Here is a 27,357-nt window from a genome sequence, read left to right as displayed (position 1 = left end):
GTCCTGCTTGTGGTCCATGTTTATGGGCCGCCCATATTGGGGATTATATGTTCCTGGCTGCGAGTGTGTGAGTGTATGAGTGTGTGCCAACCACGTGCCTGGGCACGACACAGTCCTAGCCCAGTCGAGTCGTAATTCATTTGCATAACATTAACGGGCGGGCGGATGCCATAACATGAGCCACATGCCAGGGTCTAAACTGAGCCAGCAACCAGGTTTAAATAAAATATGTGTGCCAGCGAATTAACCTTAAACACCTTGCAGGCTGTCAGGTGTGCGAGTGTTGAGCAGGACCAACGAATTCACAAGGTTCTGTCAACTTCATTGGCTCAGAATGGAATAAAAACAGGCTGTGCTGGCTTAACCCCTGGATGCTATCATATAAGAAATATAACACAATTTTGTAATTGAATGCATTATTATATGAGTTCTATTGAGCCAAAATGTTTTTAATTTTAATAAATTTCAAATATAAAAACACTTTATTCATCGCTGTTATTTAGTTACCTGATTGCTTGACCAAGAAGATTTTAAAATTTTTTATTTTTGTTTATTAGTTTTTATGAAAAATCAAAAAAACTCTTGAAGTAAAGAAGAGAGTTTCCCTGTCATGACATAAATGCATAACTTAAGTCCAAAACATGTCAGATACTGGTGTTCTATAAACAATTTATTGCTTTTGACTATTTTTTTCTCCTTAATAAATCTATTTATTTGCACCTAAGTGAAGTCTTTCATACTTAATTAACTAATTCTTGTCGCTTAAGTCCGTAATTTCATTGGAGTAGTGATGTCTATGAATGACAAGCTTATTAAAAAATTTTAATTTACCAATTGTAAAAGGTTTTAATCAATGAAATCCATTTAGTTTTTGAAAATTCACAGCTTTATTTCATGGAAAATCGTTTACAAAACTAGGGACGTACGGGAATTATGTGATCGATCGGCACACTTTACTTCTTGAGCAGAGTGGAGACGACGGCGGGGGCGGCGTAGGCGGAGTACACGGAGGGCGAGGCCACGTAGGAGGAGTAGACGGAGGGGGCGGAGTAGACGGAGGGGGCGGCGTAAACGGATGGAGCGGCGTAGGCGGAGTAGGCGCGGGGGATGGCGGCGGAATAGGTGGCCACAGGAGCGGCTGCGGCGTAAGTCAGGGCCGGAGCAGCGGCATAGGTGGCGACAGCGGGGGCCACAACATGAGCCTGGGCGGCGGCGATGAAGAGAGCCAAGCAGATGAGGAACTACAGGGAAAAAATAAAGATAATGGTAAAAAATATATTAAAAAAACAAAAAATTTTGTAACTTGAACATTTTTGTAATTAAATTTGGAAACACCATTTTTGAGTATAAGTTTTCTGTTCAATTGATAATTAGATTAGTTAATTAGATTAGATTATTTTGACTTTTAAGAGGCAAAAGGATATTTTTATACAAGCTTCACTTACTTTCATATTGATTGTTTTTTTTTTGCTTGTGTTCGACGAACGTTCTCAAGAATTGGAAGTGCGTTGACTGATGCTGTTCTCAAGTCGAAGCCAAGTATTTATACCCCCAGAGACCGGAGACCAAAAGAACAAGTTCCCTACTACACGCGGATGTGAAATTGGTAGCTAATCCGGGCAACCCATATCGAATGGATTAGTATTGTTCAACCGAATGTTTGTTTATTTTTACACTCCGCCAACAAAGCGACAATTGGCCCAAGGGGCAGGTGGGGCACATCGAGTGACGGACTGACAGCAATGGCAGCTTGATTGTTTGCGCCTTTGCACCTTTTGGGTCAAGTTTGGTGACAAGCAAAAAACGCCAGCAAAATGCTTTTATAATCGGGCTAAACGAAAATCGAGTCAAAGCGGAATCATGAAATAATTACGCTCAAACTGAAAGCGTAAGTGGGGATAGCAATCATTGTAACTTGCGTCATCAAAGTGATTTTCAATTGTAGCCCTGGCATTGACATTGAGCGGGCTATTGATCGAATTCTTGAGGGTAATAAAAGATTATTCTCAAAGTTTATTAGTTTATTTTTAAAATCTGTTTTAAGCATTGCATTTTTAACAAACATTAAATAAAACGAAGTTTTTAACAATAGTATAGGAAAATATAGGCTTGGCTATAAAGAAAATAGCGGTTATAATTACAAAATGGAGGACAATTAAGATAGTTTACCAACAGTGTTGGCAATTGTGCTATTTTTGGGACCTAGATAAGGTACATAGTATTAGAGAAAATAAAGGTAAGGTACAAAAAAGGTAGTTCATTTTCGTATATGTTGAAAAATCCAGTTTAAGTGCAATTCTGCTGTCTTTCAAAAGATAACTAAAAAATAAAAAAGTGTGAAAAAAGTGTTGTTAAATGTTATGCTACCCTTGAAACTTTCAGGCAAACCTTTTTTTAGTTTGAACAAATATCGTGTCATTTTAATATACCGATGTATGTATAGAGTTTGGTAACCCTAGGATTTGTCAGTGAAAACTAATTGTTCCTTCAAATCGTTTTTAGAAGATGGCTTTTAAAAAAACGGAAGTGCTGCAAGTGCCAATGGACAGTAATTCACCAGAAGTTTTAAATGCTTCTTCCATGGATGAAATGTTGCTGGGCACTTGCATTGATAAAGCTGTGAGTTCTTAAGCAACTTGTCAATTATATATCTAACATTTGTCCTAGCTCGCTAGCTACTCCAAACACCAGTGGGACAGTTTTGTGGGGATTCTAGAGACTGGCATCAAAAAATGCCAAACGCTGTACGCGGGCTATAAAGACGACCTGACCAGGGCTTATATTCTGCTCGCAGCCCACTTCACCAGGCAGGCCAACAAGGAGTTGGGCAACCGGCGAACGGTCTTGCAGGCCAAGGTAACGAATATTCTCAGCATGCTAGATGGGATGCAGCGACCTAACGATCGCAGCCTCCAAGTGGTTAAGGGATTCGCCCTGATGTTATCCGCTGGCAGAGCCCAAGACGCCGATGCGCAGTTTGTTTCCGTAATCAGAGAAAAATCGGACAACATTATGGCCCTGGCTGGACGCGCTTGTTTGGCCTTCAACCGTCAGGACTACATTCCGTCGCTGGGTTTCTTTAAAAGTATCTTAATGGCCCAGCCCCGAGGACCAGCGGACGTCCGCGTCGGTATAGGGCACTGTTTCCGCAACATGGGTGAACTGGATAAAGCCCGTCGATCGTTCGAACTGGCTCTGGTACACAATAGCCGATGTCAGAGTGCTCTGGTCGGCATGGCCCTACTAAAACTCAACCAGCTCGAGAAGGAGTCCACTCAAGAGGGCATAAATCTGTTGTGTGCGACCTTCGAAATGAACAACCGCCAAGCGGTGGTTATGAGTATCCTCGCCACGCATTTCTATTATGTCAGGGACTACGAAAAGGTCTTGGTTCTGGCCGGAAATGCCTACAAGCGCACCGACATTCCGCAGTTGCAGTCGCAGAACTGCTTCCAGATTGCCAGGACTTTCCATGCCACCAAGCAGTTCGATCAGGCCATGGAGTTCTACCAACTGTCCGTGAGACTAGCACCTGAGGGATATGTGCTGCCCCGCATGGGTCTGGCCCAAATGCTTTTAAGGGACGGGAAAATCGATAAGGCCAAGATCAACTTGGAAATATTCGTCGAATTCCAGCCCAATGAGAACAGGGCAATGCTGCTGCTGGCCAAAATCTATCTGCAGGAAACAACTCCAGGACAAATCGATAAAGCCCTTAATATGCTGTTCAAGGTGGTGAAGTCGGGCTCCGCTCGCCATGATATAGACAGCAGACTGACTCTGGCATTTGCATGTGAGCAAATGCAGCTCTGGGAGCAGGCCAGCACTGCCTACAGTCAGGCTATACAGATTAGCACCGAGTTGGGACAAGCAATCCAGATCGAGTGGCTCAATAACCTGGCAGCCACTCAGATGCAGGCCAAAATGCCACAGGTTGCTCTCAACACCCTCGACAAGGCCATTTTCCAGTGTGGCATCAAGGGTGGGGATCACATGGTCACCAATTTGCTCACCATGCGATTCAACCGTGCCCGGATTCTGGAAGAACTACACAAGTATGACCTGGCCGAGACTGCCTACAAGAACATAATCAATGACTATCCAAGCTATTACGACTGCTATTTGAGACTAGGTGTGATGGCGATGCAGCAGAATAAACTGACCGTAGCTAGCGAATACTTTAAGGATGTCCTTAACGCGGACAACGATAGTCTTGCAGCCAGGTGGGTCAAAAACTATTGATTTAAAAAAAAAAATAATCATCGTACAGAACAAACACTATTAATTTTAAAAAATGCCCTAACTATGTTCCTATTACTCGTAGAGTAAACACTAACATGAAGCGTTTTTGACTCTATAAAGTACATATATTCTTGCTCGGGAACAACAGGCGAGACGATCTAGCCATGTCCGTCAGTCCGTTCAGTCATGTCAGTTTAAGATCAATAAAATTACTCGTTAATTTTCCGGCAGTGGCCTTCTTATTTTAAAACTATGTTTTCGAGACCAAAAACAATATATGTAGTAATCTTTTATTTTGGAATTACGGTTAAAATTCGATCAAAATCGGACGATTTTATAATACAGCTCCCATGGAAACAATCGGAACATTACAAAAATAAGGGGGAAAAATTATAACTTCTCTAATATTTTATTATTTATTATTTTTCTGTTTTATTTATTTAAGAAAAGTTTTTTATTCATTGACTATGATTATTTTCACAGAACACAATATATTTTAAATTGTTTAAGTAAACTCATTAACAAATTATTTGAGTTCCAATTATTGTAGGATTTTTATGGCAGACTGCTATATGAAGTTGAATCTTAGCAAACATGCTATAGTAAATTACAATTCGATTTTGCGCAACTGCACGCAAGTCAAGGATACCTACGCCATGGTGGCTCTGGGAAATTTTTGTCTTAAAATGATTCACAGTGCCTTGACTAGAGGAGATTTGTCCTCAGCCAAGAGACAGCAGAAAAGAGCCTTAAGTTATTACGGGAAGGTAGGATTAGCTAACGAAAAACTGTTTTCATATGGTAATTACCAGCGAAATTTTAATTTCCAGGTTCTTAATCGCAGTCCGCGGAACTTGTGGGCAGCCAATGGCATTGGGGCCGCCCTAAGTAGTTGCAATAACCTGTCCGAAGGTGGGGCTATCTTCAGGCATATCATCGAGGCTGGGAATGAGTGTCCCCCCGCTATCCTAAACTCAGCTCACATTGCTTTGGAACTTGGTCAATTCAAGCTAGCCAGTCAGACTTACAAGCAATGCCTGCAGGACTGTCTGCCGGAAAACTGTGTGGAGGTAATGCACTATCTAGCCAGAGCCCTATATGGCGAGGGAAAAGCCCGCGAGGCTAAGATGTGGTTACTCAAAGCCCGACACTTGGCCCCACACGATCCTTCTTTAATGTTTAATCTGGCACTGATCATCAAAAAGGATGCAGACCAAGTCTTTATCCTTCCCCGACCCGGATCGAATGATCTCAAGAGGGCGGAACTCGAGCTCAAAGTAGCCCATAAGTAAGTACAAAGAACATTTTACATTGCAAATATATACAAATATCATAACAAATATATTTTTCAGGTATTTTTACCATCTATACCAAAACGCAACGGCCATTTCGGTGAGCGCTTGTGCCAAAGGGTGGCAAGATTGCGAGGATCTTTTAGCTGATTTACCCGAAGAGCTCCAGCGTGTGGGTAACTTAGAGTTGTCCAATGTGGACCGCATTCGTCTGCAGGAGCAGCGTTTCCTGGCCCACCAGCAGCAACTAGAGGAGCAGCGTATTCAGCGGCAGGAGGAGGAGCGCGTTCTCCGAGAGAATCAGATAGCCAAGCGCAAAGAAATCCTAGAACGAACCAAACAAATTATGAAAGCCCCTCTACAGTCTGAACTGGCCAAAAAGGAGTCGACGATGGGCAAAGGACGTGGCCAGAAAAATCGGAAGAATGTGGATGCAGACGGGGAGCAAAACTCTGACGATCAGTTCAAAAAGAAAACTGCCCAGAAATCCCGAAAGAGAACTACGATCAAAGAAAATAAGTCGGCCAAGAAGTGCAAGACAAAGGAGTTTATAGACACAGACGATGACGACAGTGAAGTGGAAGCTGGCCAAATTGTGAATTTGGAAAGCGGTAGAACTCTGGAGCAGAATCTTCAATCAGATTCTGAGATGGAATTAAATGATGATGGGGAACCCGAGGAGATCGAAAATATACAAGACCGCCTAAGGGAACACAGCGAAATGGAAAATTTCACAAACGCCCAAGAAAATGGTAGTCCCACTTACAGCGAATTTGAATGAATGGAGAATTTGGAGAAGAAAGTTCAGGCCAGTGCCAAATAAATCTAGACAAAGGAATTAAATATCAACAGAGTGTGGCTATCTTTAAGAACATTTTTAAGGGAATCCATATTCTATCCATATTTTATCACATATAATACAAAGCACATTAAAACAATAAAACACTCATCACGCACATCATAGTTTTCAATTCGACGGTGCTTTATTCTTACCCTTTTAAGTTGATTATCACCCAAAATGTTGCTAATGAATTTACACATTTACTTCGTGGATGTCTGACCGAGTTTTCCTGTGGCAAACACAAATGATTCATTCGATGTGTCAGTTTTCCTCGGGGAAGTGGAGCAAAAAATTTGCTTCCCACCCAAAAGAGCACACATGTTCATTTGAATGCCAACTCATGTCGGAGGAGCCGCAGGCCATTGGTGTCCTGCTCGAATTACCCATCTACTTGACTGCCACTTTGTAACTGTCAGGGAATCTAACGAACCGAGCCAAAACGAAGGCAGTCGAACTGTGCTGAAGCGAAAGTTAAATATTCGTTAGGCAAACGCGAAAAATGATCGGGAGACGGGGCGGCGGCGGCGGCTCATTAATATCAATTTATGAGCTGAGACACGAAATTAGTCTGTGACAAGTTTCGCCGCAGGATGTGGACAAACAACAAGCACCCAAATTCATCCATTCATCCATCCATCCATCCATCCATCCAGCCAGCCTTCCTGCGCCACTCCACAGCCACTCACACATGTCGTTGCTTTGTTTTCTTTTTGGTGTTCGGTCGATGGTTTGAGTGTGGGCTCTGGGTGGTTGAGTGGTTTTCGGGCTGCTTCTGGGGTTGCGTTAATTAATTCCAAAAGTGTATTGCGTGTCCTGCCAAAAGGACAAATATGCGTACACGACTCATGTCCTGTGGTGAAATGGGATTTTTACGGGTGGGTGTCTGTATACTTTGGCCACCCCCCCACTGCCACAAGTTATGAAAAATATTTCCAAATAAATCAGGGAAAACAAGCTGTCCGAGCTCACATGCTCGAAAACCTCACTGCCGAGGAAGCCAGAACGTTTTTTGGTCAAGGATTTTTAATTTTTGAGCAAGCACTTTCCGTTTTTCAGCTCACAGAATATTCAGTTTTGATTTTGCTGCAAATTTTTACCCACTCTTTGTTGTAATAATCACAAAAACTGTAGAGTTTTATACACATTTTCATTCTTTATTTTTTGTTCACTTATTTTCACTTGTTTTTGCTCATTTGCAATATTAAGTTTTCATTTGCTTTACAATAAAGATAACTAAACGAAAAGTAATAATGTTCGCATGGAAAATAAATATTCAATTCGCTTACAAACCAAAGATTAATTAAGAAAATATATATATATATATACCTATGTTTATATTTGTAGAGTCGAAAGTCCTTAGCTGCTAAGTCTAAACCAAAATTAAATTTCAATCTTAAGTTTTTCATTTTTCGTTTTTTTTTTTTTTCAATTTATAATTCGAGTCACAATTCAATTTGATTTTGTCATTAAAGAAGCACTTTGCATGTTGGGTTCTTTTTATGGTGGGCGGGGTGTGATCGTGATCGGAGAAAGAATCTTTAAACGGGAAAACTTTTAGTTCGGCCTTAGAGCAACTACGTTGAATTGGAAATGGAGCTTTTCCTTGGGCAGGTGGTGGCGGAGACACATTGAACTTTTGTTTTTATTTTGTTTTTTGCGCGCGATATAATCATGGATACATACAGATCTTTTAGATATTCGTATTATATAGATAAAGTTCTCGACAACAGATGCGTATAAAATTTCATTACACATTTAACAAAAAATATGATTCGATTCACATATACAAGTATAACTCATTTCATTCCACACCATATCGTATTGTATCGTATTGTGTCGTATCGTACGTATCATTTATAATATATATAGTTTGCGTCTATTTCAGATTCCTTTGTTGGTTGCTGCTGCTTTTTCGTGCTATATGTATTGTGTCGATATAGAGATATGCCATTAAATTCTGTAATTTTATCATAAATATGATCAGGGGGATAGTCTTTTCGTAGATTCGCAATGTGACTAACTAAGTTCAATTTAGTTTAGGCTACATTAAGTGGCTAAGTCGTTAAACTAGATTAAGTATTAGCTGACCTGATCCTAAATTAAGTTACATATATACACATCTATGGCTTAACTAGTTGCGATTCAGTAAATCTCTTAGTTTGAAGTTTAAACTAGTTTTTCGTTAATTTCACAAGCATAGCTCCTTTGTTCACTGAAGTATTCCACTCCCTATTCGTTTTTTTTTGCGCCCAAAGACAGATTCGTGTGGTACAGTAGTAAGCTAAATAAATGCTTTCCTTTGTGGTTTCAGTTTACACTTTAGTCGGGTTCAAAAACAATGCTAATCCAGTACACATAGGCTATATCTATACATCTGATTTTTAACTTAGTTTTCCATCTGCTCCTGCTGCTCTTTGTGTGTGGAAGTCTTGTCGCGTTTTTGATGCAGCTTAACTACTATAATACAGATTTTGGGATTCAGTTACCTCGTCGACTAATCTTCAGTCCATCGTCATAGTTCTTTAGACGATGGTGGTGCGTTCGGCGCCCAGAGATGTGGTGGTGCACGTACTGCTCCCACCAATGCACACGATCTGACACTTGATGTCCTCTTTGGCTAACTCTCAGGAGCTCACCGTCTCGTAGTTCCCGCCACCGCTCATCAGGAGCGGGGCCTGTACCCCGCCCACCCCCAGGGTGGTGCTGTAGGTGGCCGTCTGGGAGCGCGGCGAGGTCAGCAGCGACTGGGCCGCCCCGATGGTGATGTTGCCGCTGGTCACCGAGCTGGTCAGGGCCGCCGAAATGCCGCCCACGTGCAGACTTCCCGGATGGGGCAGGGTGTTGCACGCCCCTACGCCCCCCAGGGCCCCGCCCCCCAGCCCGCTGGCGTTGGTCTGCAGCGATCCGTTGGACTGGCCGCCCAGCAGGGGCATCGTGCAGGTGGTGGTGGATCCGTACGGGGAGGTGGGCGAGGTCCTGGTCTCGTACGCCGGCAGGTGATAGCCGCCGGTCCCGGCCGCCGCGACCGTTACTGCGCCCCCACCACCCCCCTACCCGGAATGCGGGTGTAGATGTTGGGGGGCGTCCTTGTGGACAGAAGGGGCGGCGGGGCGGTGTAAACGGGTCGCTGAACGGCAGGTGCCCGCTGGGGCGTGTTGTACAGGCTGAAGGCAGGGTTCGTGGTTAGCGAGAGTTCACCGTACTGCAGAAAAAGAGCACAACGAATATAGGTGATCAAATATTTAATAGTTTAATAAACTACCAATACAAAATGTATAAACGTGTTGAGAAATTAATCCTAAAACTGGTGTATTTTCAATAATTTAAATGTACTGATTATAATTATTATAACTTTCATAGGCAATAGTTATTTTCAGAATTTATTTTTAAAATTAATTAGTAGTAATACATAGTAGTAACTTGCAGTTAAAACATTGATTAAATAATACGAATTAACTTTAATATAAATGTCTACTCATTTGCAGTAGTTCACTGATTTCAATTTATTCAATCCACAAACTTAATAGTTAAAAACCACGTTAATAGTAATTTCAGCCTTAAACTTCCATACATTTAGCTTGCATAAGTACTGAAATTAAATAGCAGTAAAAAATATTTAAAAAAAATTTAATCACTTTTTCCCAACTTGATTTTCCTTGTAATTAGCTCTTTTTTTGTGATATGTAATATTTACTCTAAAACTTTGATGAAAATTTCCCTCAACATTTTTGATGCTACATTTATGACGAAAGCTGACAAAAACAATTTCTAATTTCTAATCGAAAAGTTCATAAACTGACCCACACAAACACCAAGAACTTCTAATGAGCTTGTTAGAAACTCTCGACTCAGAGTGACAGACCAACCGAAAATTACAAAAAGCCAAGCTGAACAAAAAGCCAAACATTTTTGAACTTTTGCTGACGACGACTGGCAGGCAAAGCATTTTCCTCATCAAAATTTGATGCCGCTCTCGTCCATCAGACCTCGAACAGCAAAAAAGAAAGCCAAACAATGATAAAAATTTAAGCAAAAGTGCACTGAATATGGACACTAAGGAAAAGTTTTCGGTGGGCCAACAACTTGTTGTTGGTGCGGAAAACAACGAAACTAATTTGTGTAATTTATTTACGGTTTCTGGCTAATTGGCGGCAAAGATAAAACAATGTTTTAGGTAACCTTGCCATACCCTCGTCGAAGAAATTATACAACATTTGTTTTTGTTTGCTTGTACATGCATAAATCGTAGGAATTTTCTGTACAAATTAAATGAGATATTGATATTACAATTAACAAATTTCAATTTGTCATGTATTTTTTTACATAACTAGTCCAAGGACTAATGTGTAAGCAAAATCATAACTAAACAGATTACTAACTAGTTACTGTTTTCGATAAAAACTCAATTTTCTGATGTGTAGCTCAAATGATCCTGCTAAAGACGTGTTTATATGTTCTCTCAAAGCATTTTAAGCATATGTTTAATAATAATTTTTGGTGACAAGTATTTTTTGTACCTTCCTTACAAATCACATTATGCGAATTAGCTAACAAATGTATATTTTCTTTCTAAAATTCCCATCTCATTTTGAGCCCCTAAAAGATGTCTATTATTTTGATAATCTTATAAAACAATAGCCAAAAAGTAGACACCACTTTTAAATAGCTTCTCAGAATAATAAACATTTAATCGGGGGAATCAGACGTCGTAACATCGAACAGACAATGATATTCACCTGTTTGCCAAATGTGGGCGACAGCGAGGGCGGTGGCGGGGAGGCGGTGTTAATCCGCGTCGGCGGGGTGTACAAAATCCGCTGCGATTCCATATTCAATCGGTCGAAGGCCTTCTCCTCCTGATGGAACTCGTCCTCGCTGTTGGCCTCCTGGGGCACCACATCCGGGTTTTTGTCCTCGAGGCTGGAGTGGCTGCCCATGTTGCGGGACAGGGGCTCCGCGCTGCCCTTGTCCGCCTCCGTGGTGGTCGCATCGGCCCCGTTCCCGTGGCGCCTGCCGCCCCGCTTGCTGCGGAATTTGATAACGATCACCACGCAAATGGCCACCAGTATGAGTGTGGCAATCACGCCCACCAGGGCGCCCAGCAGGGGCGTAAGTTGCACCAGCACCGCCGTTGACGAGGCTGTGGAAATTGCGAAAATGCGGGGAAAATGTGAAAATTTAAATGACAAACCGTGCACAACCGTAGAACAATGAAAATTGGCGAAAGTGTTGCGCTCGGTCGACAAGACCAATTAAATTGGTGGTTAAAAAAGTGGTTGATAAAATTTATATGCACATTTATGGAAAAATTACTAATATAGGGAGTGAAATATATTTATAATAATAATTGAGGTAAATCAAATATTCAAACTGTAACCTTCGATTACTCTAGTTAACAGAAAAACAAAAGATCCGTTTAAACAATTGTTTTGATTTATAATTTGGCGTCGCTTTGGAAGTTGACTAAATTTAGATTTTCGTTAATTTAATAAAATAAAAATAGGAATTTTTTTTTAATACTTGTAAATTATGATTTTCTTCCATATTAACCAATTATTTCAAAAACATAAGAAAAAAAGAAACCCAAGATTTCACGTATTCTTGATCTTATGATTTCTAAGGACATGTACCTAATTTAGTTTTAAGTTTATAATTGGATATAATTGGATTTACTTGGATTTAATTGGATTTAACAAACAATTCCCCACAAAAATGGCACTGAACTTCAAAAAATGGCTGAAATTACAACTCTTTCTGCCGTGTGCACTCACCTGTCCTCAACAACGGTGCCGAAAGTGTACGTCCTCGCAGGCGATATGCCACCTTGCTCGGCCCCTGCGCATTCACCGCCGTTATCCGGATGACGAACACGGAGTCGCTGGGCAGCCGCTTCACCGTGAACTCCGGGTACTTGTACGACGCATTATATAGGATCTGGCGGTTCAGTTCATCGTAAATCTGGGCGTGAAAGTGCTGCGGGATGCCACCGTCGTAGCCAGGGATGCACTGAATCTGCAGTGAGTTGGCCGTGGCATTGAAGGCCGTGCAGTTCTTCACCGGTTCGGGAAGGTCTAAAGTATGGTAAAATTGTGGATATTGGTTTTGTCACATTTTGTTTATATTCTGGTTAGAAAAAATAAGTCTTATGTGTTTTATCGGTCTATAAATTGAAGTTAGTGCACCTATTTAATTGACGCTACATTTCAATTCATTTTCAAAAATACTTATTTTTTAAATTTAATTTCCGTCATCGACCTTGTTAAGTGTTATAAAAGGTCTGGCAATTAAAAAAAAGTTTTAAACGCTTTAACGCTTTATTAGTCAAAAAATTTAAAAGTTCTCTATATATACTTCAATAAAACGGTGTTCGTTCAAAACAATTAGTTCAACCATTGTCCTAGATCCAGCAACACTCTAACTGAAGGCCTTTGAAGCTGTTGTACAGTGTCCACGCACCAAAATTGCCGCATGTTTTCGGGCCATGGCCAGCGGAGGCTTTATAAATAAATGATGTACCCTGGCAATTTATTGCATTTGATTATCAGATTATCGGGCCGCACACAGATTGCAGTAGTTGCAACAGTAGCGGCCACGGCGGCAGCATCAGGAAGGCAAACATGCAGATGGCGTTGGTAAACATGGCTTTTATTGCTGTCAGGGACGAAACCGGACGATTGCCGGACGGACAGGACAAGTGTATGCTGTAGCTGTCTTTGGGCCCCCCGTAAGCCCCTCCCCCCTTTTTACCCCTTGACAACCGTCGGACAGGCGGGGGGCAATGCGTGAAATTGCCGCCTGGCAGGCAACTTCACTCAGCTACCGGCCAAATGTAAATAACGTGCAGAGATTCACTCGCCGGTATCCGTGCGTACGTGCTGCGTGCCACAATTATCTACTGACCAGGCCAGCACCGAATCGAGTCAACATGTTTGCCGTTTATCGTTTGCCGTTCGCTGTTGCCCGCCGCCTCGATGTGAAATTAATTGAATTTTTTCCCATACCCTTTTGAAAGGAGGGAAGTCGAGGTCCGGCGAGACGCTTTACAACTTGTTGTTAGGGAAATGGTTTAATACAATTATCCATTACAACAACTTTGCATTTTTTATCACTTAAACGGATTTAATATAGCATCAATAGTGCGCTACTGATTTTTTAGAAAGCAATTTTTAATTTGTAATAACTTGATCAAAATTTTAGAAACAATTAATAAGCCAAACTTCCTCAGTTATGCTATCAACAGAATTGTACAAGGTGGTCGGACTAATATATATTTTTAGTTAAATAAGTAATAGGTTTGAGTGCGATTACTTTATTTAACTAAGAACAATGATATTATATGAATTAAAATCTTAATTTTTTAACGCTTTTGTTCTTTTAGATATCACATGAAGAGTTTTGTTTTATAATTTAACAAACGATTGTGTTATTCAGACTTTGAGTTTAATAAGTTATCGACTATAACAATACTATAATATGAGTAAAACTCTTAAAAACTCCTCACAATAAATTAATTTTTTTAAAGTTGTTTTAAGCAAATGTTATTTTATAATTTTATTAAATTGTTTTTCTTAGCTGTGTCCTTAAAACATGAAATACATAATTGTAGATTTTTTATTTATTTACTTTGATATTTTAGTTAGTTCATTGGCAAGTACGTAACCCCCAGATGAAGAAAGGGTATCGCCAGTTCCGCCCTTCTATCAGATTGCCCGCCTCCTTTCCCGATTTCTTTATCTCCCGACTGGGCTTGGCCCGTCGGGGAAGCACTCACCTGCCGGCTGGATGTGATACCAGCAGGGCGGACTGTGGCCCATCGGACTGCTGGCCACGCAGGAAATGGCGCCGAAGCTCTCGTAGCTCTCCACATGGTAACTGTACACGTTGTTCAGCGGCGGGGGCGAGGTGGTGGTCGGGGGCGTGACCACGCCTCCTCGGTGATGCTGCTTGTGCAGGGCGGCCAGGCGCTTGCGCTCCGCCAGCTGGAGGACTCCGCTGGAGGAGGATGAGGAGGAGGAGCTGTAGTGGCCGTCGCTGGGGGAGCCGCCGGATGACATTTGCTGCTGCTGCTGGGGCAGCTGCTTCCGTTGCGGCTGCTTGCTGTTCTCCACGTGGTTCTTGTGCACCATGTTGGAGTAGACCATCTGGGTGAAGGGTTGTCCCTGTCCCTGACCCTGTCCCTCCTCGCCGTACTCCTCGAACTCACCGTACTCGTCCTCGTCCTCGAAGCGCACGGCAGCCATGCGGCCATGTCTTCCGTGGAGCAGCCTCTGCTGCACTCCGTGCGAGTGCTTCCGCTTGCTCCGCTGATAATATCCGTTCAAATCCGACCCGGAGGCCAGCATCAGCGGAGCACCGCCTCCCAGTTGGGGCAGCTCGATGAGGCTCTCCAGCGAGTTGTTGAAGTGCCACTTGTAATTTAGATTATCGAGTGGATTCGCGTCCACCTCGCAGGTGATGTTGATTGTCTGCTTCAGTGCGGCACGTATAATCGTCGACTCCGACTTGCAAACGGGCGGATCTGAAGGGGGAGGGATGCACAGGAAGAAATTTTATAAATTTGATAATTACAAAATAGAAATAAATTATAATTTTAAAAGATAAGTTGTCAGGTCCTAAATTCTTTTAACAGTAAGATTAATATATTCTTGTCGTTATAGGTAAGTTTAAACCAACATATTTATAGGAAACGTGTTATTGCAAACGTGATATTTTGTTAAATTATGCTATAAGTATGAAATTATTTTGTACTCTGTGCCGAGTTTAAGTGGTGAAGTTAAGTGCGTGGGTTGGCTGTGTGGCTAAGAGGCGGCACTTACACTTCACATCCAAGTAGACCTCGTTGCTGGACACACTGCCCTGAAGGTTGGTGGCCCTGCAAAAGTACTGGCCGTGCGAGGACTTCGAAATGCCCTGCAGGACGAGGGTCTGGTTCGAGATGATGATGCCGCGGGAGGAGTGCAATTGCTTGTCCTGCAAAGAGAAGAAGGGAGAACAAATATTATTCAATTAGTGGTTATTGAGGTGCGTTGAGGTTTTGTGTTCCCAAGTGCAATTAAGAGAAATTCCAGGGGCTAAACATTTTTGCTAAAATATACTCACACTGTGATACCACTCCACACGTGTAATCGAGGGATTCGCCTTAACATCGCACTCTAAGTAGACATCGGTACCCTTGAGTAGGTTATTGGGATCGAGAGGAGCTCCCAGATTCAGGTTGACAATGGGTGCATCTGCCGAAGAAGGTCCGTTTAACTTAACCGTTCAAAGCTGTTGTTTTTTTGAGGCCCACTTACGTGTTACATTTAGCACCCTGGAATCTTTGAGGTACAGTCCAGTGTGTCCATTTCCCAGACTGGTCATTACGGTTGTGTGACCCTCGTGCAGTTGCTGGGAAGTAATCCCCGCATTTAGCGAAATGGAGCAGACCACCTGCCGTTCATTGTCCTCGGGAACGGGTATCAGCATCAGCTCCGATATGGTTGTATTTCCATCGGAGGAGGTCTACAGACATAATAACTCATTGCTCATTGTTATCGAATATTTCCCCTGGTTAGTTAGAACTTACCGATGCCGTGGCTCCTCTCACAATCTGACCCGCCTTGGACCAAATTATTTCCGGAGGAGGACGAGCTCCAATTGCCGTGCAAGTTACATGGGTGCGGGTTCCAGCTATTACGGCGTGATTAAGGCCTTGTAATAGCAAACTAAGCGGCGGAACTAGGAACGGGAAAAATAACAACAATTCAAGCTAGATTTATATCAACGGTAATAGTTTTCTATTTTTGTAATTTGTTAATAAACGATTTAGCCATACAACTTTTTCTGTCCCCATTAATCACTGATCTTATCTGCGCTCCTAACAAAATAATTAATAGATTGCTGACACGCAAATTGTTACTCGATTAAGTTTTAAATATTGAAAACAATAGTAAATCACAAATTAAAATATCAAGAGATCGACCACTTGATTAATTTTAAATATTATATACATTATATTCTGTCTAATTAAATATGTTCAGCTGAAACTTTTATTGTCCTTTACGGCCGGCTGATTAACATTATGAAATTCATTTATTACCACACAAGGACACCGCGCAAATTTCGCTTCCAAGGATGCCGCTCGGATATTACTGCTCATCTATAACCAACCTTTATGGAAATGTTCATTATTTATGACACATTTTATTATGCCCATCACTGGATGCCCGTCCCACTTGAGGGACCCACAATGCGATTAGCATAGCGAGCTGAACCACCCGCATAACCATAAATGCATGAATGTGGATGAATATGCGAGTGGTCGTGTGTCCTTGCGGCAAAATGACAAAACTTTAATTACATTAATTTCCATGAAAATGTCACGCCCACCAACTAAAACAAAAACAATAAGCCACAACCATCCGCAGAACTCTAAAGGCTGACCTTCAACTGTGTTGGCTGGCCGCAAAACATTAAACAAAATAGTTGAGCCTTTTATTAAAAACCATTTTAAAGAGGTACTTACGATTCATGTCGAGGATTACTTTCTTGGTCAACGCCGGAACCACATGGCCATTGGTCGCCTGGCAAGTGTACATCTGGAATTAAGGTATAAATAGACGGTAAAATATTAAAACCTGATGATTTATGCTCATTACACTAATTGCCTTTTACTAATAAGAACGAATTCCAGTAAAATACGCCCCTTTGGACAGGGCAAATATCGATGATAAATCAACCTGCTCAACATTTAATTTTAATTAAGGGCACTGTATATCGAGCACGCACCAATAACGAGAAAAACCGCCCATAAAGACTAATCAATTATGCTTTCAGTTGGAGACAGAAACTGAGACCAGCCGCAAAGAGTTCAAAAGGTTGGCGAATGCAAGTATCAATATCATAAATTCCCCTGCCTGGTAATGCGATACTTCTCGAGACCATACCATATACATTTCCGACATTTTATTGGGCCAAACGAAAACTGTAACGATGTCTGGCAATAAAAATATTTGCATAACTTTTGGGTTTGCCGCACCGCAAGTCTCGTTTCGATTGGAAAATTAGGTCATAAATTTCTATTCGGTTACACAAGAACATCTAGCGGAATATGTTGGGATACTTGGGTCTGTTTTTGGGGCAGGTAGGGGGTCTTCATGGAGTTTCCTCCTGAGCTTGGAAGTGTCATTGAGGTAGCGAGGTGTTTATTATGGCATCGAACGGTTTCCGAACTATTGAATTTAAATCGATTGCCAGAAGCGCCAACAATAGCCACAATTCACAGCCACATAAGCTTTAACTTGTTTTCCGATATTTAATCCGGCAGTTATCCTACTGCAATGTTTTTTCAGCTTTAAAAACTGTTAAGATAGATTAAAACGACTTTATTTGTCGATAGCATGTATATGCTTAACCGTTTGTTGTTTCGCTTTTCAAAAACAAGAAATGCTGCTTTTTGATGAGAAATATTCCCGCTCCATTAAATATTTAATTATTTTTATTTCTCTTGCGCTAAATGGGTTCAGTTTTTCATTATTGTTAATGGGTAAACAACCTGCTTGAAAGAGAAAAACCATATATTAATATCCAAATTCTTTCCTGATAATAAAATACAATATGTATAACCGAATTTTATTTTTACAATTTATACTTGTAGAAGTTCGAGTACAACAGTCATGTGTTGAGCACTCAAAATTTTTGTTTCGATATATTCCTAATTTGTCAAACTATCAAATCTAATGATAATTCAATAATTTATTAGCTCTATTTGACTGTAGAAAACCTTTTAGTCTAAGCTAATAATGTTCGGTATTACATGGGCCACACTCAAGTGATTCCACTCAAGCCATTCATTCATAACACAAAAGACCCAACCGGCGGCTCACAATTTGCTGGTGGACAGGGAGCTGGTTGAACGGAAACCGAGGCCTGAATGGCGGGATTAGCGCTGCCTAACAATAATGTTCATTACATGGACCAAAGAAAAATCCGGCTTAGAATCAACAGAACAGGGCTGCTCTGTTCTCGGATGAGAAGGGCCTCAAAAAGCGGATTCCCTGGGGGAGGAGGTGTTCTCAAAGGGGAGTGGATGCTCCATTGGGAAGAGGGTAAGCCGCACAAACCACCCAGGGAACAATTCCCAATGCAGTCGGTTGCATTTGATTTCTATTAGCCATTGTATGGCCACCGCTTGCCACACGGAGCGCTGTCATTAACGGAGGTCCATAGACCAAGCCGTCCATTGTGCCCAGCCGAAAATAAATGGCCAACTGGTAATCGAGGAGTGAGCAGCAGCAGTGCTGAGAACATGGCTATTTTATAGACAAATCGTTGGGGGTTTTACCTTATTCTGATTAAAGTTATTTTGCTTCAATTTCTTTACCTAGGTCTAGTATAATAAAAAGAATCACGTTCTGAAGTAGTTTTTTTAAATAAATAAATACAAATGTGTTTACATTTTTAGAAGTTTTCTTATTTTTTTTAACAGGAAAAAACCTTTAAAACTTCTTTTATCCTACCTTCCTAGTAGACAAGTATAAAAATATTAAGAGATTCTTATAAAAACACGAAAAAGAAACTTTAATTTTTTCAAGCATATCTCGACATCGCTTTTTAATCGTTGACTTTAAAATCTTAAAAATTTAAAATAGAGCAGTAAAGGAAGGACATAAGTAGAAGAAGAATTTATGCAGCCTTTAAATAGAAGATAAGGTAAATTATCCAACCCTTCAAAAATGTATGATTACATTTGGTTATTAAAAACTTGTTACCTTAAATGATTTATGGCTACTTTAACAATCAAAATGCTCTATAGAATTGTTTTTTAGCTGTTTAAAATTTAAGTGTCAACACTGATGAGCAGAAAACTGGGGACAGAGCATTGTACTCGAAGGTGCTTTGTGCGAAAGTCGTAAATAAGGCTTACGATATTTGGAGCAAGTACTCCAACCCCGCTCCCTTGAGGTTAATGGCTTACCGTTAGGAGATCCTTTCGCTGGATGTTCTTCAGACGCAGGACGTTGCGGACGGAGCCATCGGGAAGCACCTGGAAGGAGTCGTCGATCAGGGCGTGTTCACGCCACCAGGACACGCGCGGAGGAGGAACTCCACCGCTCGAAAGGCAAGTCAAGTCGATGTTGTCGCCCTCTAAGTAAGGTCCTGCTGATTGGTCGCGTAATTCGGCTCCATGATGGTCCAGAATGGTAAGCTGAGTGGGTGGAACTACAAGGTAAATATAATGAGAGATTAGAAGTTGGTAAATAAATTTGAAGAAGTTTTATATTGTTCTGCATTTAGTAATATATAACGTGTTGTATGTAAGTATATAAAATAAATGCACTAAACCCACCCAGCACAGTCACATTAATGCGCCAATTGCGCGTTGGGGACTTGTGAAAATCCACTCGGCACTTGTACAGTCCGGCATCTGAAGTTTGGATATTCTTAATCCGCAAGGCGGGAGGATTGGTATCATAGTGAAAGTGTGCTTTCTTATTGAAGACACTTTCATCTGCCCAAGGAATAGCCTGGTGTAAAGGACGTCCTCGTGCGTCAAAACTGTAATGACAGGAAAATATGTAAAAATAAGATAGGTAAAACAAAATATATTTGTGGTTATGACAATAACTATTACTATAAAAAGCCAAAAAGTATTGACAAAATATTTACTTACAAAAATATATTAATCATGAATGTTGCTAGGGTAAATTTGCCTAAATAGAATTAACGATCTTTAATAGAACTAATTGATGTCTCTTTAATACTTGTTACCATCCATAAAAATAGCTTAAAAGCCGAGCCATAAAAACCCTTACCTGGTAATAAATGAAACATAAAATTGGGTTCCTGATGAAAAGCCCCTTTGACTTGATTCACCAATACCCAACACCTTCAATTACCAGACCTAGATAATCTAAATTGAGTTAACCTGGTTCATTGATTTTATTGTCCGAGCAATTGAGACAACATCGGTCAGTAAAATGTGTGTCAAATCCAGAAAATCCACTAAAAGCTGAATACCTAATTAGCTTTCCGTTGGGTCAAACTATTTCCAGCCTTTCAATCCACGGATAGGGACGAAAATAGACATTGAGGGAGGGTGCAGTGCATGAATGGCCGAAAAAGAACTTCGTTTTTAGTGTTATTGCCAAACGTTTTTGTTTTATGGCTTTGTCCAATGCATTTTGACAAAGTGCCGCATTAAATGTCAACACAGCCCAAAGGCTTTGCTCTGCTCCCCACTCCGAAATCAACTCGCCCAGCCATCGTAAAATGCATTTACAGAACTTTTGATTTCCATTTGCTTTCGTTTTTTATCTCCACATTTTTTAGCATTTTTAAATGGTCACATTTAAATTGGTTTCAGTCTTTTAATTTGATTTTTCATTTCGTTTCTTTTTTCAGCATTTCGTTTGACCTTTTAAGTGGCATTTTGGGAGGGGAAACTGAATGGGGAACTGCAAAAAAGACAGAAACACATTTTTGCCATTTATGTTAATACGCTCAAACGCCCTCAAAGTGGCACGCCCCCTTGGCCCACAAAACCGTGTTTTCCCATTTTCATTTTTTTCCCATTTTCATTTTATAGTTCACTTCAATTAATTAATTGATCAATTTAGCGCTTGTTGTCCTTCCCTTTTGGCTTAAGCGGATTGCCAATTTATTTTTGTATTTTCCTAATTCCTTGAATTTTTATATCACTTTGTTTTCCAAAAGAATTAAATTATTTTGAGGTCTTTTACTTTTGGGTTTTTTTTTTTTTTTGTGGCACTTTTTAAGTATCTTTAAAGAGCCCACAAAGCATTTAAATTCACTGTGGAGAATTTTTTTTGCTTATGGGAGCACATGGAAACATTTTACGTTTTCCTTTTTTTGGCTGTGAGTTATGTAGGAAAATCTGTGTTGGTAGAGCTATCAATTTCAAAAGGGGAACCTCGTCTAAATTTAGATTAAGGATTCTGCTGATGGTGTCTTCGGTATATGCTCTTGTTGTTGAAAATAGGGCGTGTAATTTATTAAAGAAAATAGGTATGTAGCTTTAGTAAAAGGAAACCTCATCTTATAGTAAAGAATTTCCTTTTATAAATTAATATAATTTTTCATAATCAAATTTCTGACTTAATGAATCAAATACACATTGTTTAAATCAATTAAGCAAAACCTGAGGAAACTTAGAAAGCTTCTCTTAGCCGCAATTATCGACTTTCCCCCCCGGATTATCCCACATTTCAAATAGATCACAGAGCCCATTGTACACTTTAGATGATTTATTATTTAGGCAAGCTTCATACATACATTCAATTGATAAATGCACTCGGCATGAAGAAAACCCAACCCAGAAGAACAGGAGTAAGTGGCACAAGATGGATGGGATATTTGTTAATGGATTTTAAACATAATTAAATTATGTAGAGAAGTGAGTGGAGCTGGACACAGAAGTGGAGGAGTGATGGAGATGGGGAGGCACGAGGTTATCCATGGGTAATCCATGGCTATTGGAAAACAAATTTCTCATGCAATTAATCTCTCGACCTTTGCCAGCCTTTTGGCCGTATTGAAATTTCCAGCACACCAGAACGTTTGGGCAACAAAAACATGAAGGAAAATTTATGAAGTGTGGGAAACGCAAATTAAAATTGATGGAAAACAATAAAGAAATGCGGGCGAGAACGAAATGCTGAGGTGCTGGGGAAGAGATATCTGCATAAACCTCAACTTTATGCGCTCGTAAAAAGTGCTCCCCCACCCGCCGTCGTTCGGAAAATGGATATTGCAATCGAGGGCACACTGTACCGGAGACCGCAGGAGTGCACATTCTCCGACAGCGAACTTTGACACTTTGATTTGACTTCATCGATTTGTGTGCACCGAGAACAGAGAACGAATTTAATGGAAAATGAAATAAAATTCAATTTCTGGTCTATTGCGCATCTGTCTACTTGAGACTCCACTCGACTTCACCTGGCCGGGTTTCCCTTGTCCCCAGTATTTTCCATCTTGGATTTTCCTGGAAAATGGCAAGTAAAAGTAAAAAGTGAGTTGCCAACGAGAGACCATTGAGCCGAATTGCTGCTGCCAATCAGCCAGCTATACGTTTATATATGTGTATATATATATATGTTACTGTATGTATATATATATATATATATCTGACAAAAGCATCCCCTGCCATTACTTGCGACATTTCCTGGTACACCGCTTCGCAAAATGTGCTTTTTTTCCAACATAGCCCTTATGGGCTTGTAAAAAATTGCTAACGTGCCAGAGTTAGACACTCAGAAAAATATCTATTACTGAAATTAATAGTTATATAGTTTATATATACATATATTGTTATAGTTTTTTTTACAACATTTAAAGCTGATTAGCAGGAAGATGATTGTACAAAATATTTTAATGAAACGCAAATTACTTCTTTTTATGCGTATCTTTTTCCGAGTGCTTATATCGCGGGTAGATGGGGTGGGACTTTTTACCTTAACCCCAACCACAATCATTTTTCCCCACCCCCAAACGTAGGTTGTTCTGTGTAAGTAATGTTTATATCGTCAAATTCAACATAAATGCCTCGCGTTAATAGAATTTATAATGAGCTGGCGCCTACTTTGGGTGCCTCCGAATGGGAGTGTGTGTGTTACGCCCCCCGCCCATTAAACACTGGTAGCTTCTTAATAATTGGGTGCCTTCACCCACGGAATCTATACGAAACTCGTTTGGGGGCCTAGGGTAATTCCAGATGAAATATCAGCTCAACTCTGAGTAACCCCCTGCTAAAATCCCTAAGTGAAATTCATTTAGATGACACTTTAGCGGGGCGTTGACTGTGAAACAATCCCAGGAGATTGAGAAATGGAGATGGTTTTAATATACACGGGAAATGTGAGCCTTAAAATGGATGAGCCTGTAAAACTGGGTGATGAGATGAAGAAGGCTTTGAGGAGATTTATAAATGATTTATTAAGAAAATGGAATACGTTAAGAAGTCGAAAAAGATGAAGAATGAGGTTTAAATTGGTATAAAATATTGATAAAATTAGCTCTAGCATAGTACTTATATATTATGTTATGGGAAATAATTGTGTGGTTGATGACCATACTGTTGAATTAAACTTCTAAAGTTCTGCAAAGCATTTTGACTTATAATACAATATATTTAAGCTAAAAAGTGCTCATTACTTGTGTTTTTAATTTCTTCCTTATCTAGAATTTTTCAACTTACGTGTAAATAGGCTTGACATTTCCCTGGCGGTACCAGATGACCAGTTGCACCTTATCGGCGATCATTGTGCCCGGCAGAAGATCGCAGGGCAGCGCCACCTCGGAGCCAACCGCAGTTAAAACCTCTGAAAGGGGTCCTGAAAAAAGCAAACAAATTACATAATTAGTGGGTAAGGCTTGGATAGATTTATTTAGAGCTCTAGTATTCAGATAGTGTTCGATTCGGAAGTACGGCTACCAGTTGGTTTTATCGAAGCCACATTTGTGGTTTTCGTTAATTGAAATACGTGAACTCTGACCTGGCCCTATCGCCACATCGCGCCCAGTCCTTTGTGTGTGTGCGGCACAGCTATAAATTGACTGACAGCTTGATTTCCCTTTGATGATAAAGCCCGCTCGCTGAAAGGGTTCGGATTGAAGCGCCAAGCGGGCATATCCATTGTGCGGATTCCGACATGGAGACATCATCGGCGCAGCGAGTGGCGCCTCCGCAGCCACGTTTCACCACAGTTCCGAATAGTCCAGGTCGTTTGGGTGGGGTTCGAGCCATGGCGACACAAATATACATATAAACACGGTTTGCGTGCCGCCGCCCAGAGGGGGGTAACTTGGGGGGCGGGGCGGTCTTCAATTAGTTGTCGCCCTTTGGAGATGGCTGCGTGACACGGACAAGGCCGTTTAATTATACTGCCAAACTATTTATTTACAAATTATGATTTTCCAAATAAATTATTCAGAGCTGTCAAAGGTCTAGTTTTTTTTAAATGAAAAAAAAAATAATGCTGATAAATTAAATATGAAAATTATAAATAATATGAAAATTAATATGAAAATATTATTTCATCAAATATTTAACAATTTTGTGTATCAAGCTTAAAACTTAGCTATAGCATCGATAGAACCGTACTTTGACTCATCCCCAATTTAGGGTGTTGGCTTGGGGCCCCCCGCGAACAACTTTGACTTCATTTGTGCCTTCGCTGTTGGTGCTGTTGATTGGTATTTATATTTGGTATTATCAAAAGGCATTGTAATTATACAAATTATATTTTCCATATTTTGTGTTGCAACACCAACAAAAACAACGGCAGTGGTATTAAAGGGCGTGCCGTACGTGCCTATATGTGCCACCATATCCCATCACACAACTAGGTTAGCCCCCAAAGAGGAACCGATGAACGTTGAATGCCTTTCCAAATATTAATCAATACTTATCTAGATTAGCTATGTACCTCCCACTGCCGATTCGGCTGGCTCTTCCTGTTTATCTGAATTGAAATTCAATTATTTTAATGCGTTTGTACTCGATTAATGGCCATTTTATAACGATTGGAACACAGGCATATGAGAACGGGAATATTATATTATTGGCATATGCGGATTGGGAAATGGGGGTAACTAAGCGCAACACAATTATGAAATTTAAAAGGGTTTGAAATGGAGTGTAATTATAAAATTGGTAAACAATACGATAAATTCAAGAATTTACAAGATCAATGTTTATTGTGTAAACTATACTATTCATAGTTTACACAATGAACTATTCTAGAAAATATATAAATTCCTCTAATGAGGTCTTGCTGGCCTGCGTTCGAGGAATTTCCGAATACAGAATATCCGAAAAATTATTTCCCATTTCATTGCTTGATTTCATAGGCATTTCCGGATTTCCGAGCGCCATAAGTAACATTTGCCATTAGGCAATCGAACCGAAATCCTCTCCCGATATGCATAAACACACTCAAATAAATTAGGGACCACATGGGCTGGGGAGGGGGTGTAATATCGCGGAGTCAAGAGGGCGAGGCGCCACGAAAATAAAATAAAATTGAAGCAATTGGTAATCGGATGAATGATATAATTCATTGGGGCCAAATGCAATTTGTTATGGCTCCGAAATGGGATATGTATTTGGGTCAGCAGATCAAAGTGATTAGGCGAGGGCCGAAATGAGTAACAGAAGAGTTCAATTGCTAATTGCAGTCCGTGCAACAAATGTTCACACACTCGCAACTCGCAACTCGCAACGCTCTGAACTTTTGCAATCCCCGTCGATCTTTGTCCGACTTTGCCGCTCAACGGAAATTAGTTGTTGTGGGGCCTCTGAAAAGATTTATTGTCACTCGGCCTGCCTGATATTGATTGAACGATCGCCCAGTGCGACAGAAGTGTATTTCGGTGTTTCGTCTCTCCGATTTTCTATTTTTATTGGCGCGGCAATATTTTGACAAATTCAGTCGGATCTGTTGGCTGACTGTCGGACATTTGGCCGCTAATGGTGCGTGCAACAAATTTCCCGCATCATGTATTCTATAATTAAGCGGATCGCTACGAATTGAGGCGAGAGACCGCCCCAAGATGTTATGCGTTCCGCGTCCGATGTTGTCGCCTCATAATTGTGCCACTTTAAGTGGGCGTCAACATGATAGGGCCAAGTTGTTGCCTCTTCCCCATCGAAAACATTTCCGACTGATGGAGACCGTTGCGACGAAGAACTAATTCTGGTTTCCACAGCACTCAATTTGTGAAGTGGACTGGGAAGAAATTCATTCAGGTTCGTGGAATATGGAATTATGTGTCATATTCAATGTTTCTGTGTTTGGTGTCTGGTGTTCTTGGAAACGGATAATAAAATATTCAAACTGCGATGTAGCTGAGGGAATTACCCTCTTTCCATACATCGCATCAGTTCACAGTTCAAGTCGAAGAATAAAATTTATAGTTGTGTAGAAAACTCGAAGGAATAAAATCATTTTTGAAAAATAGAAGGGAGGTTTTGGAGCTACAGTTTATCTATAGTAATAAAGTAAATATTAAAACAAGGTTAAAATAAAATATATCTGCGCATGTTTGCGTTCAAAAAATAAGCATCAACCAATTTATTCCAACTCTCATTTAAGTCAATGTTCCTTGTTTTTTTAAGCCTTTAAAGAAAATTTTATATTTCTGAAAACAAGTTTAAATTATATGTTATTCATGAATTTTAGTTATTTTTTTTACAAAAAAGTGTCGGACTGAGCTGGGAAAAAAACTGAATAAAACAGGCAAAATTTTTTAAATCCATGGTGAGAGAGATGCATGAAAAATTGAAAGCATATAAATCATACAGGAAAAAAGCGTGCTAAATAGAAGCAAAGCATTTCTATTTGCAATGCATTTATTCTCTGCCCTCTGCCCATTTTCCCCACTCCATTGCATCCCCGCGGCGGAAAGCCATTAATGCAGCACCATTCGCTAAGCTCATTTAAAACTTTTATGAAAACAAACAAAAGGCCAACGAAAGTGGCCGGGCCATTACCCAGTCAATCAGTCATCCATTTAAATCGCAGCCATCGCATCCATCTCGTGTTCAGTTATCTATTTATTTATTTGTTCTGCCTGCAACTGTGAAAATATTTTGACAATCGCCTCAAGTGATCCCGATCTCTGGCTCCCTGTCGATGAGGTAATTATTCAGATCATTTGTATTGCCCAACGCTGCGGGGGCTCTCGGAAAGTTATAGGCGAAAGCCCTCGGAAAACTCAGCGTGAGATCTTTGAAGCTTTTGCTTGGCGCCAACGAGAAGCATAACAAATAGAAGCACCATACTGCAGGAAATAAATCAAATTAGATATGTTTACGTTGCTTTCTTTCGAGAGAAGGGTTCAAACAGCGGAGAATATCTATAAATGGAACTGTTGTGTGTAAGTCAATACCCCAAAATGGTCCTACCCAAAATGGAAAAGGAGAATCCAACACCTGGACGACAACCCAACAAACAATTGCTGACGACAAATTGCCAATGA

General features: G+C 40.5%; 3 protein-coding genes across 3 annotated transcripts in view; 1 reads left to right on the top strand and 2 right to left on the bottom strand.

The window, feature by feature from the left end:
• Positions 1–868: 868 nt before the first annotated feature.
• Positions 869–1,536, bottom strand: LOC108135371 (cuticle protein 16.5). The gene is made up of 2 exons (XM_017256060.2): positions 1,446–1,536; positions 869–1,241 (listed from the first exon to the last, which is right to left on the bottom strand). The coding sequence occupies exons 1-2, from the start codon at positions 1,449–1,451 to the stop codon at positions 954–956; spliced, it is 294 nt and encodes a 97-aa protein (XP_017111549.1). The 5' UTR covers positions 1,452–1,536; the 3' UTR covers positions 869–953.
• A 952-nt stretch (positions 1,537–2,488) lies between these two features.
• On the top strand, positions 2,489–6,490 carry LOC108135361 (RNA polymerase-associated protein CTR9 homolog). The gene is made up of 5 exons (XM_017256052.2): positions 2,489–2,619; positions 2,668–4,223; positions 4,793–5,009; positions 5,073–5,530; positions 5,595–6,490. Exons 1-5 carry the CDS (start codon positions 2,506–2,508, stop codon positions 6,313–6,315), a joined length of 3,066 nt encoding a protein of 1,021 aa, XP_017111541.1. The 5' UTR covers positions 2,489–2,505; the 3' UTR covers positions 6,316–6,490.
• Positions 6,491–7,554: 1,064 nt separating this feature from the next.
• LOC108135379 overlaps positions 7,555–27,357 on the bottom strand; it is a 47,651-nt gene continuing 27,848 nt past the window's right edge. Inside the window, 13 exon segments of the mRNA XM_041709828.1 lie at positions 7,555–9,427; positions 9,430–9,577; positions 11,112–11,515; positions 12,147–12,446; positions 14,147–14,893; positions 15,192–15,345; positions 15,475–15,605; positions 15,669–15,876; positions 15,941–16,092; positions 16,880–16,952; positions 19,331–19,575; positions 19,703–19,911; positions 23,573–23,708. Of these exon segments, the coding sequence (XP_041565762.1) occupies positions 8,898–9,427; positions 9,430–9,577; positions 11,112–11,515; positions 12,147–12,446; positions 14,147–14,893; positions 15,192–15,345; positions 15,475–15,605; positions 15,669–15,876; positions 15,941–16,092; positions 16,880–16,952; positions 19,331–19,575; positions 19,703–19,911; positions 23,573–23,708 (3,437 nt within the window). The 3' untranslated portion in view covers positions 7,555–8,897.

Source organism: Drosophila elegans, unplaced genomic scaffold (assembly GCF_018152505.1).
Source record: "Drosophila elegans isolate 14027-0461.03 unplaced genomic scaffold, ASM1815250v1 contig_520, whole genome shotgun sequence".
Lineage (NCBI taxonomy): Eukaryota > Metazoa > Arthropoda > Insecta > Diptera > Drosophilidae > Drosophila > Drosophila elegans.
This window is presented reverse-complemented; position numbering and strand designations above follow the sequence as displayed.

Coding starts and splice junctions, on each gene's coding strand:
- LOC108135361 (XM_017256052.2), top strand. CDS start 2,506: ATGGCTTTTAAAAAAACGGAAGTGCTGCAAGTGCCAATGGACAGTAAT. Junction 4,224..4,792: donor AACGATAGTCTTGCAGCCAG/GTGGGTCAAAAA, acceptor CAATTATTGTAG/GATTTTTATGGCAGACTGCT. Junction 5,010..5,072: donor CCTTAAGTTATTACGGGAAG/GTAGGATTAGCT, acceptor TTTAATTTCCAG/GTTCTTAATCGCAGTCCGCG.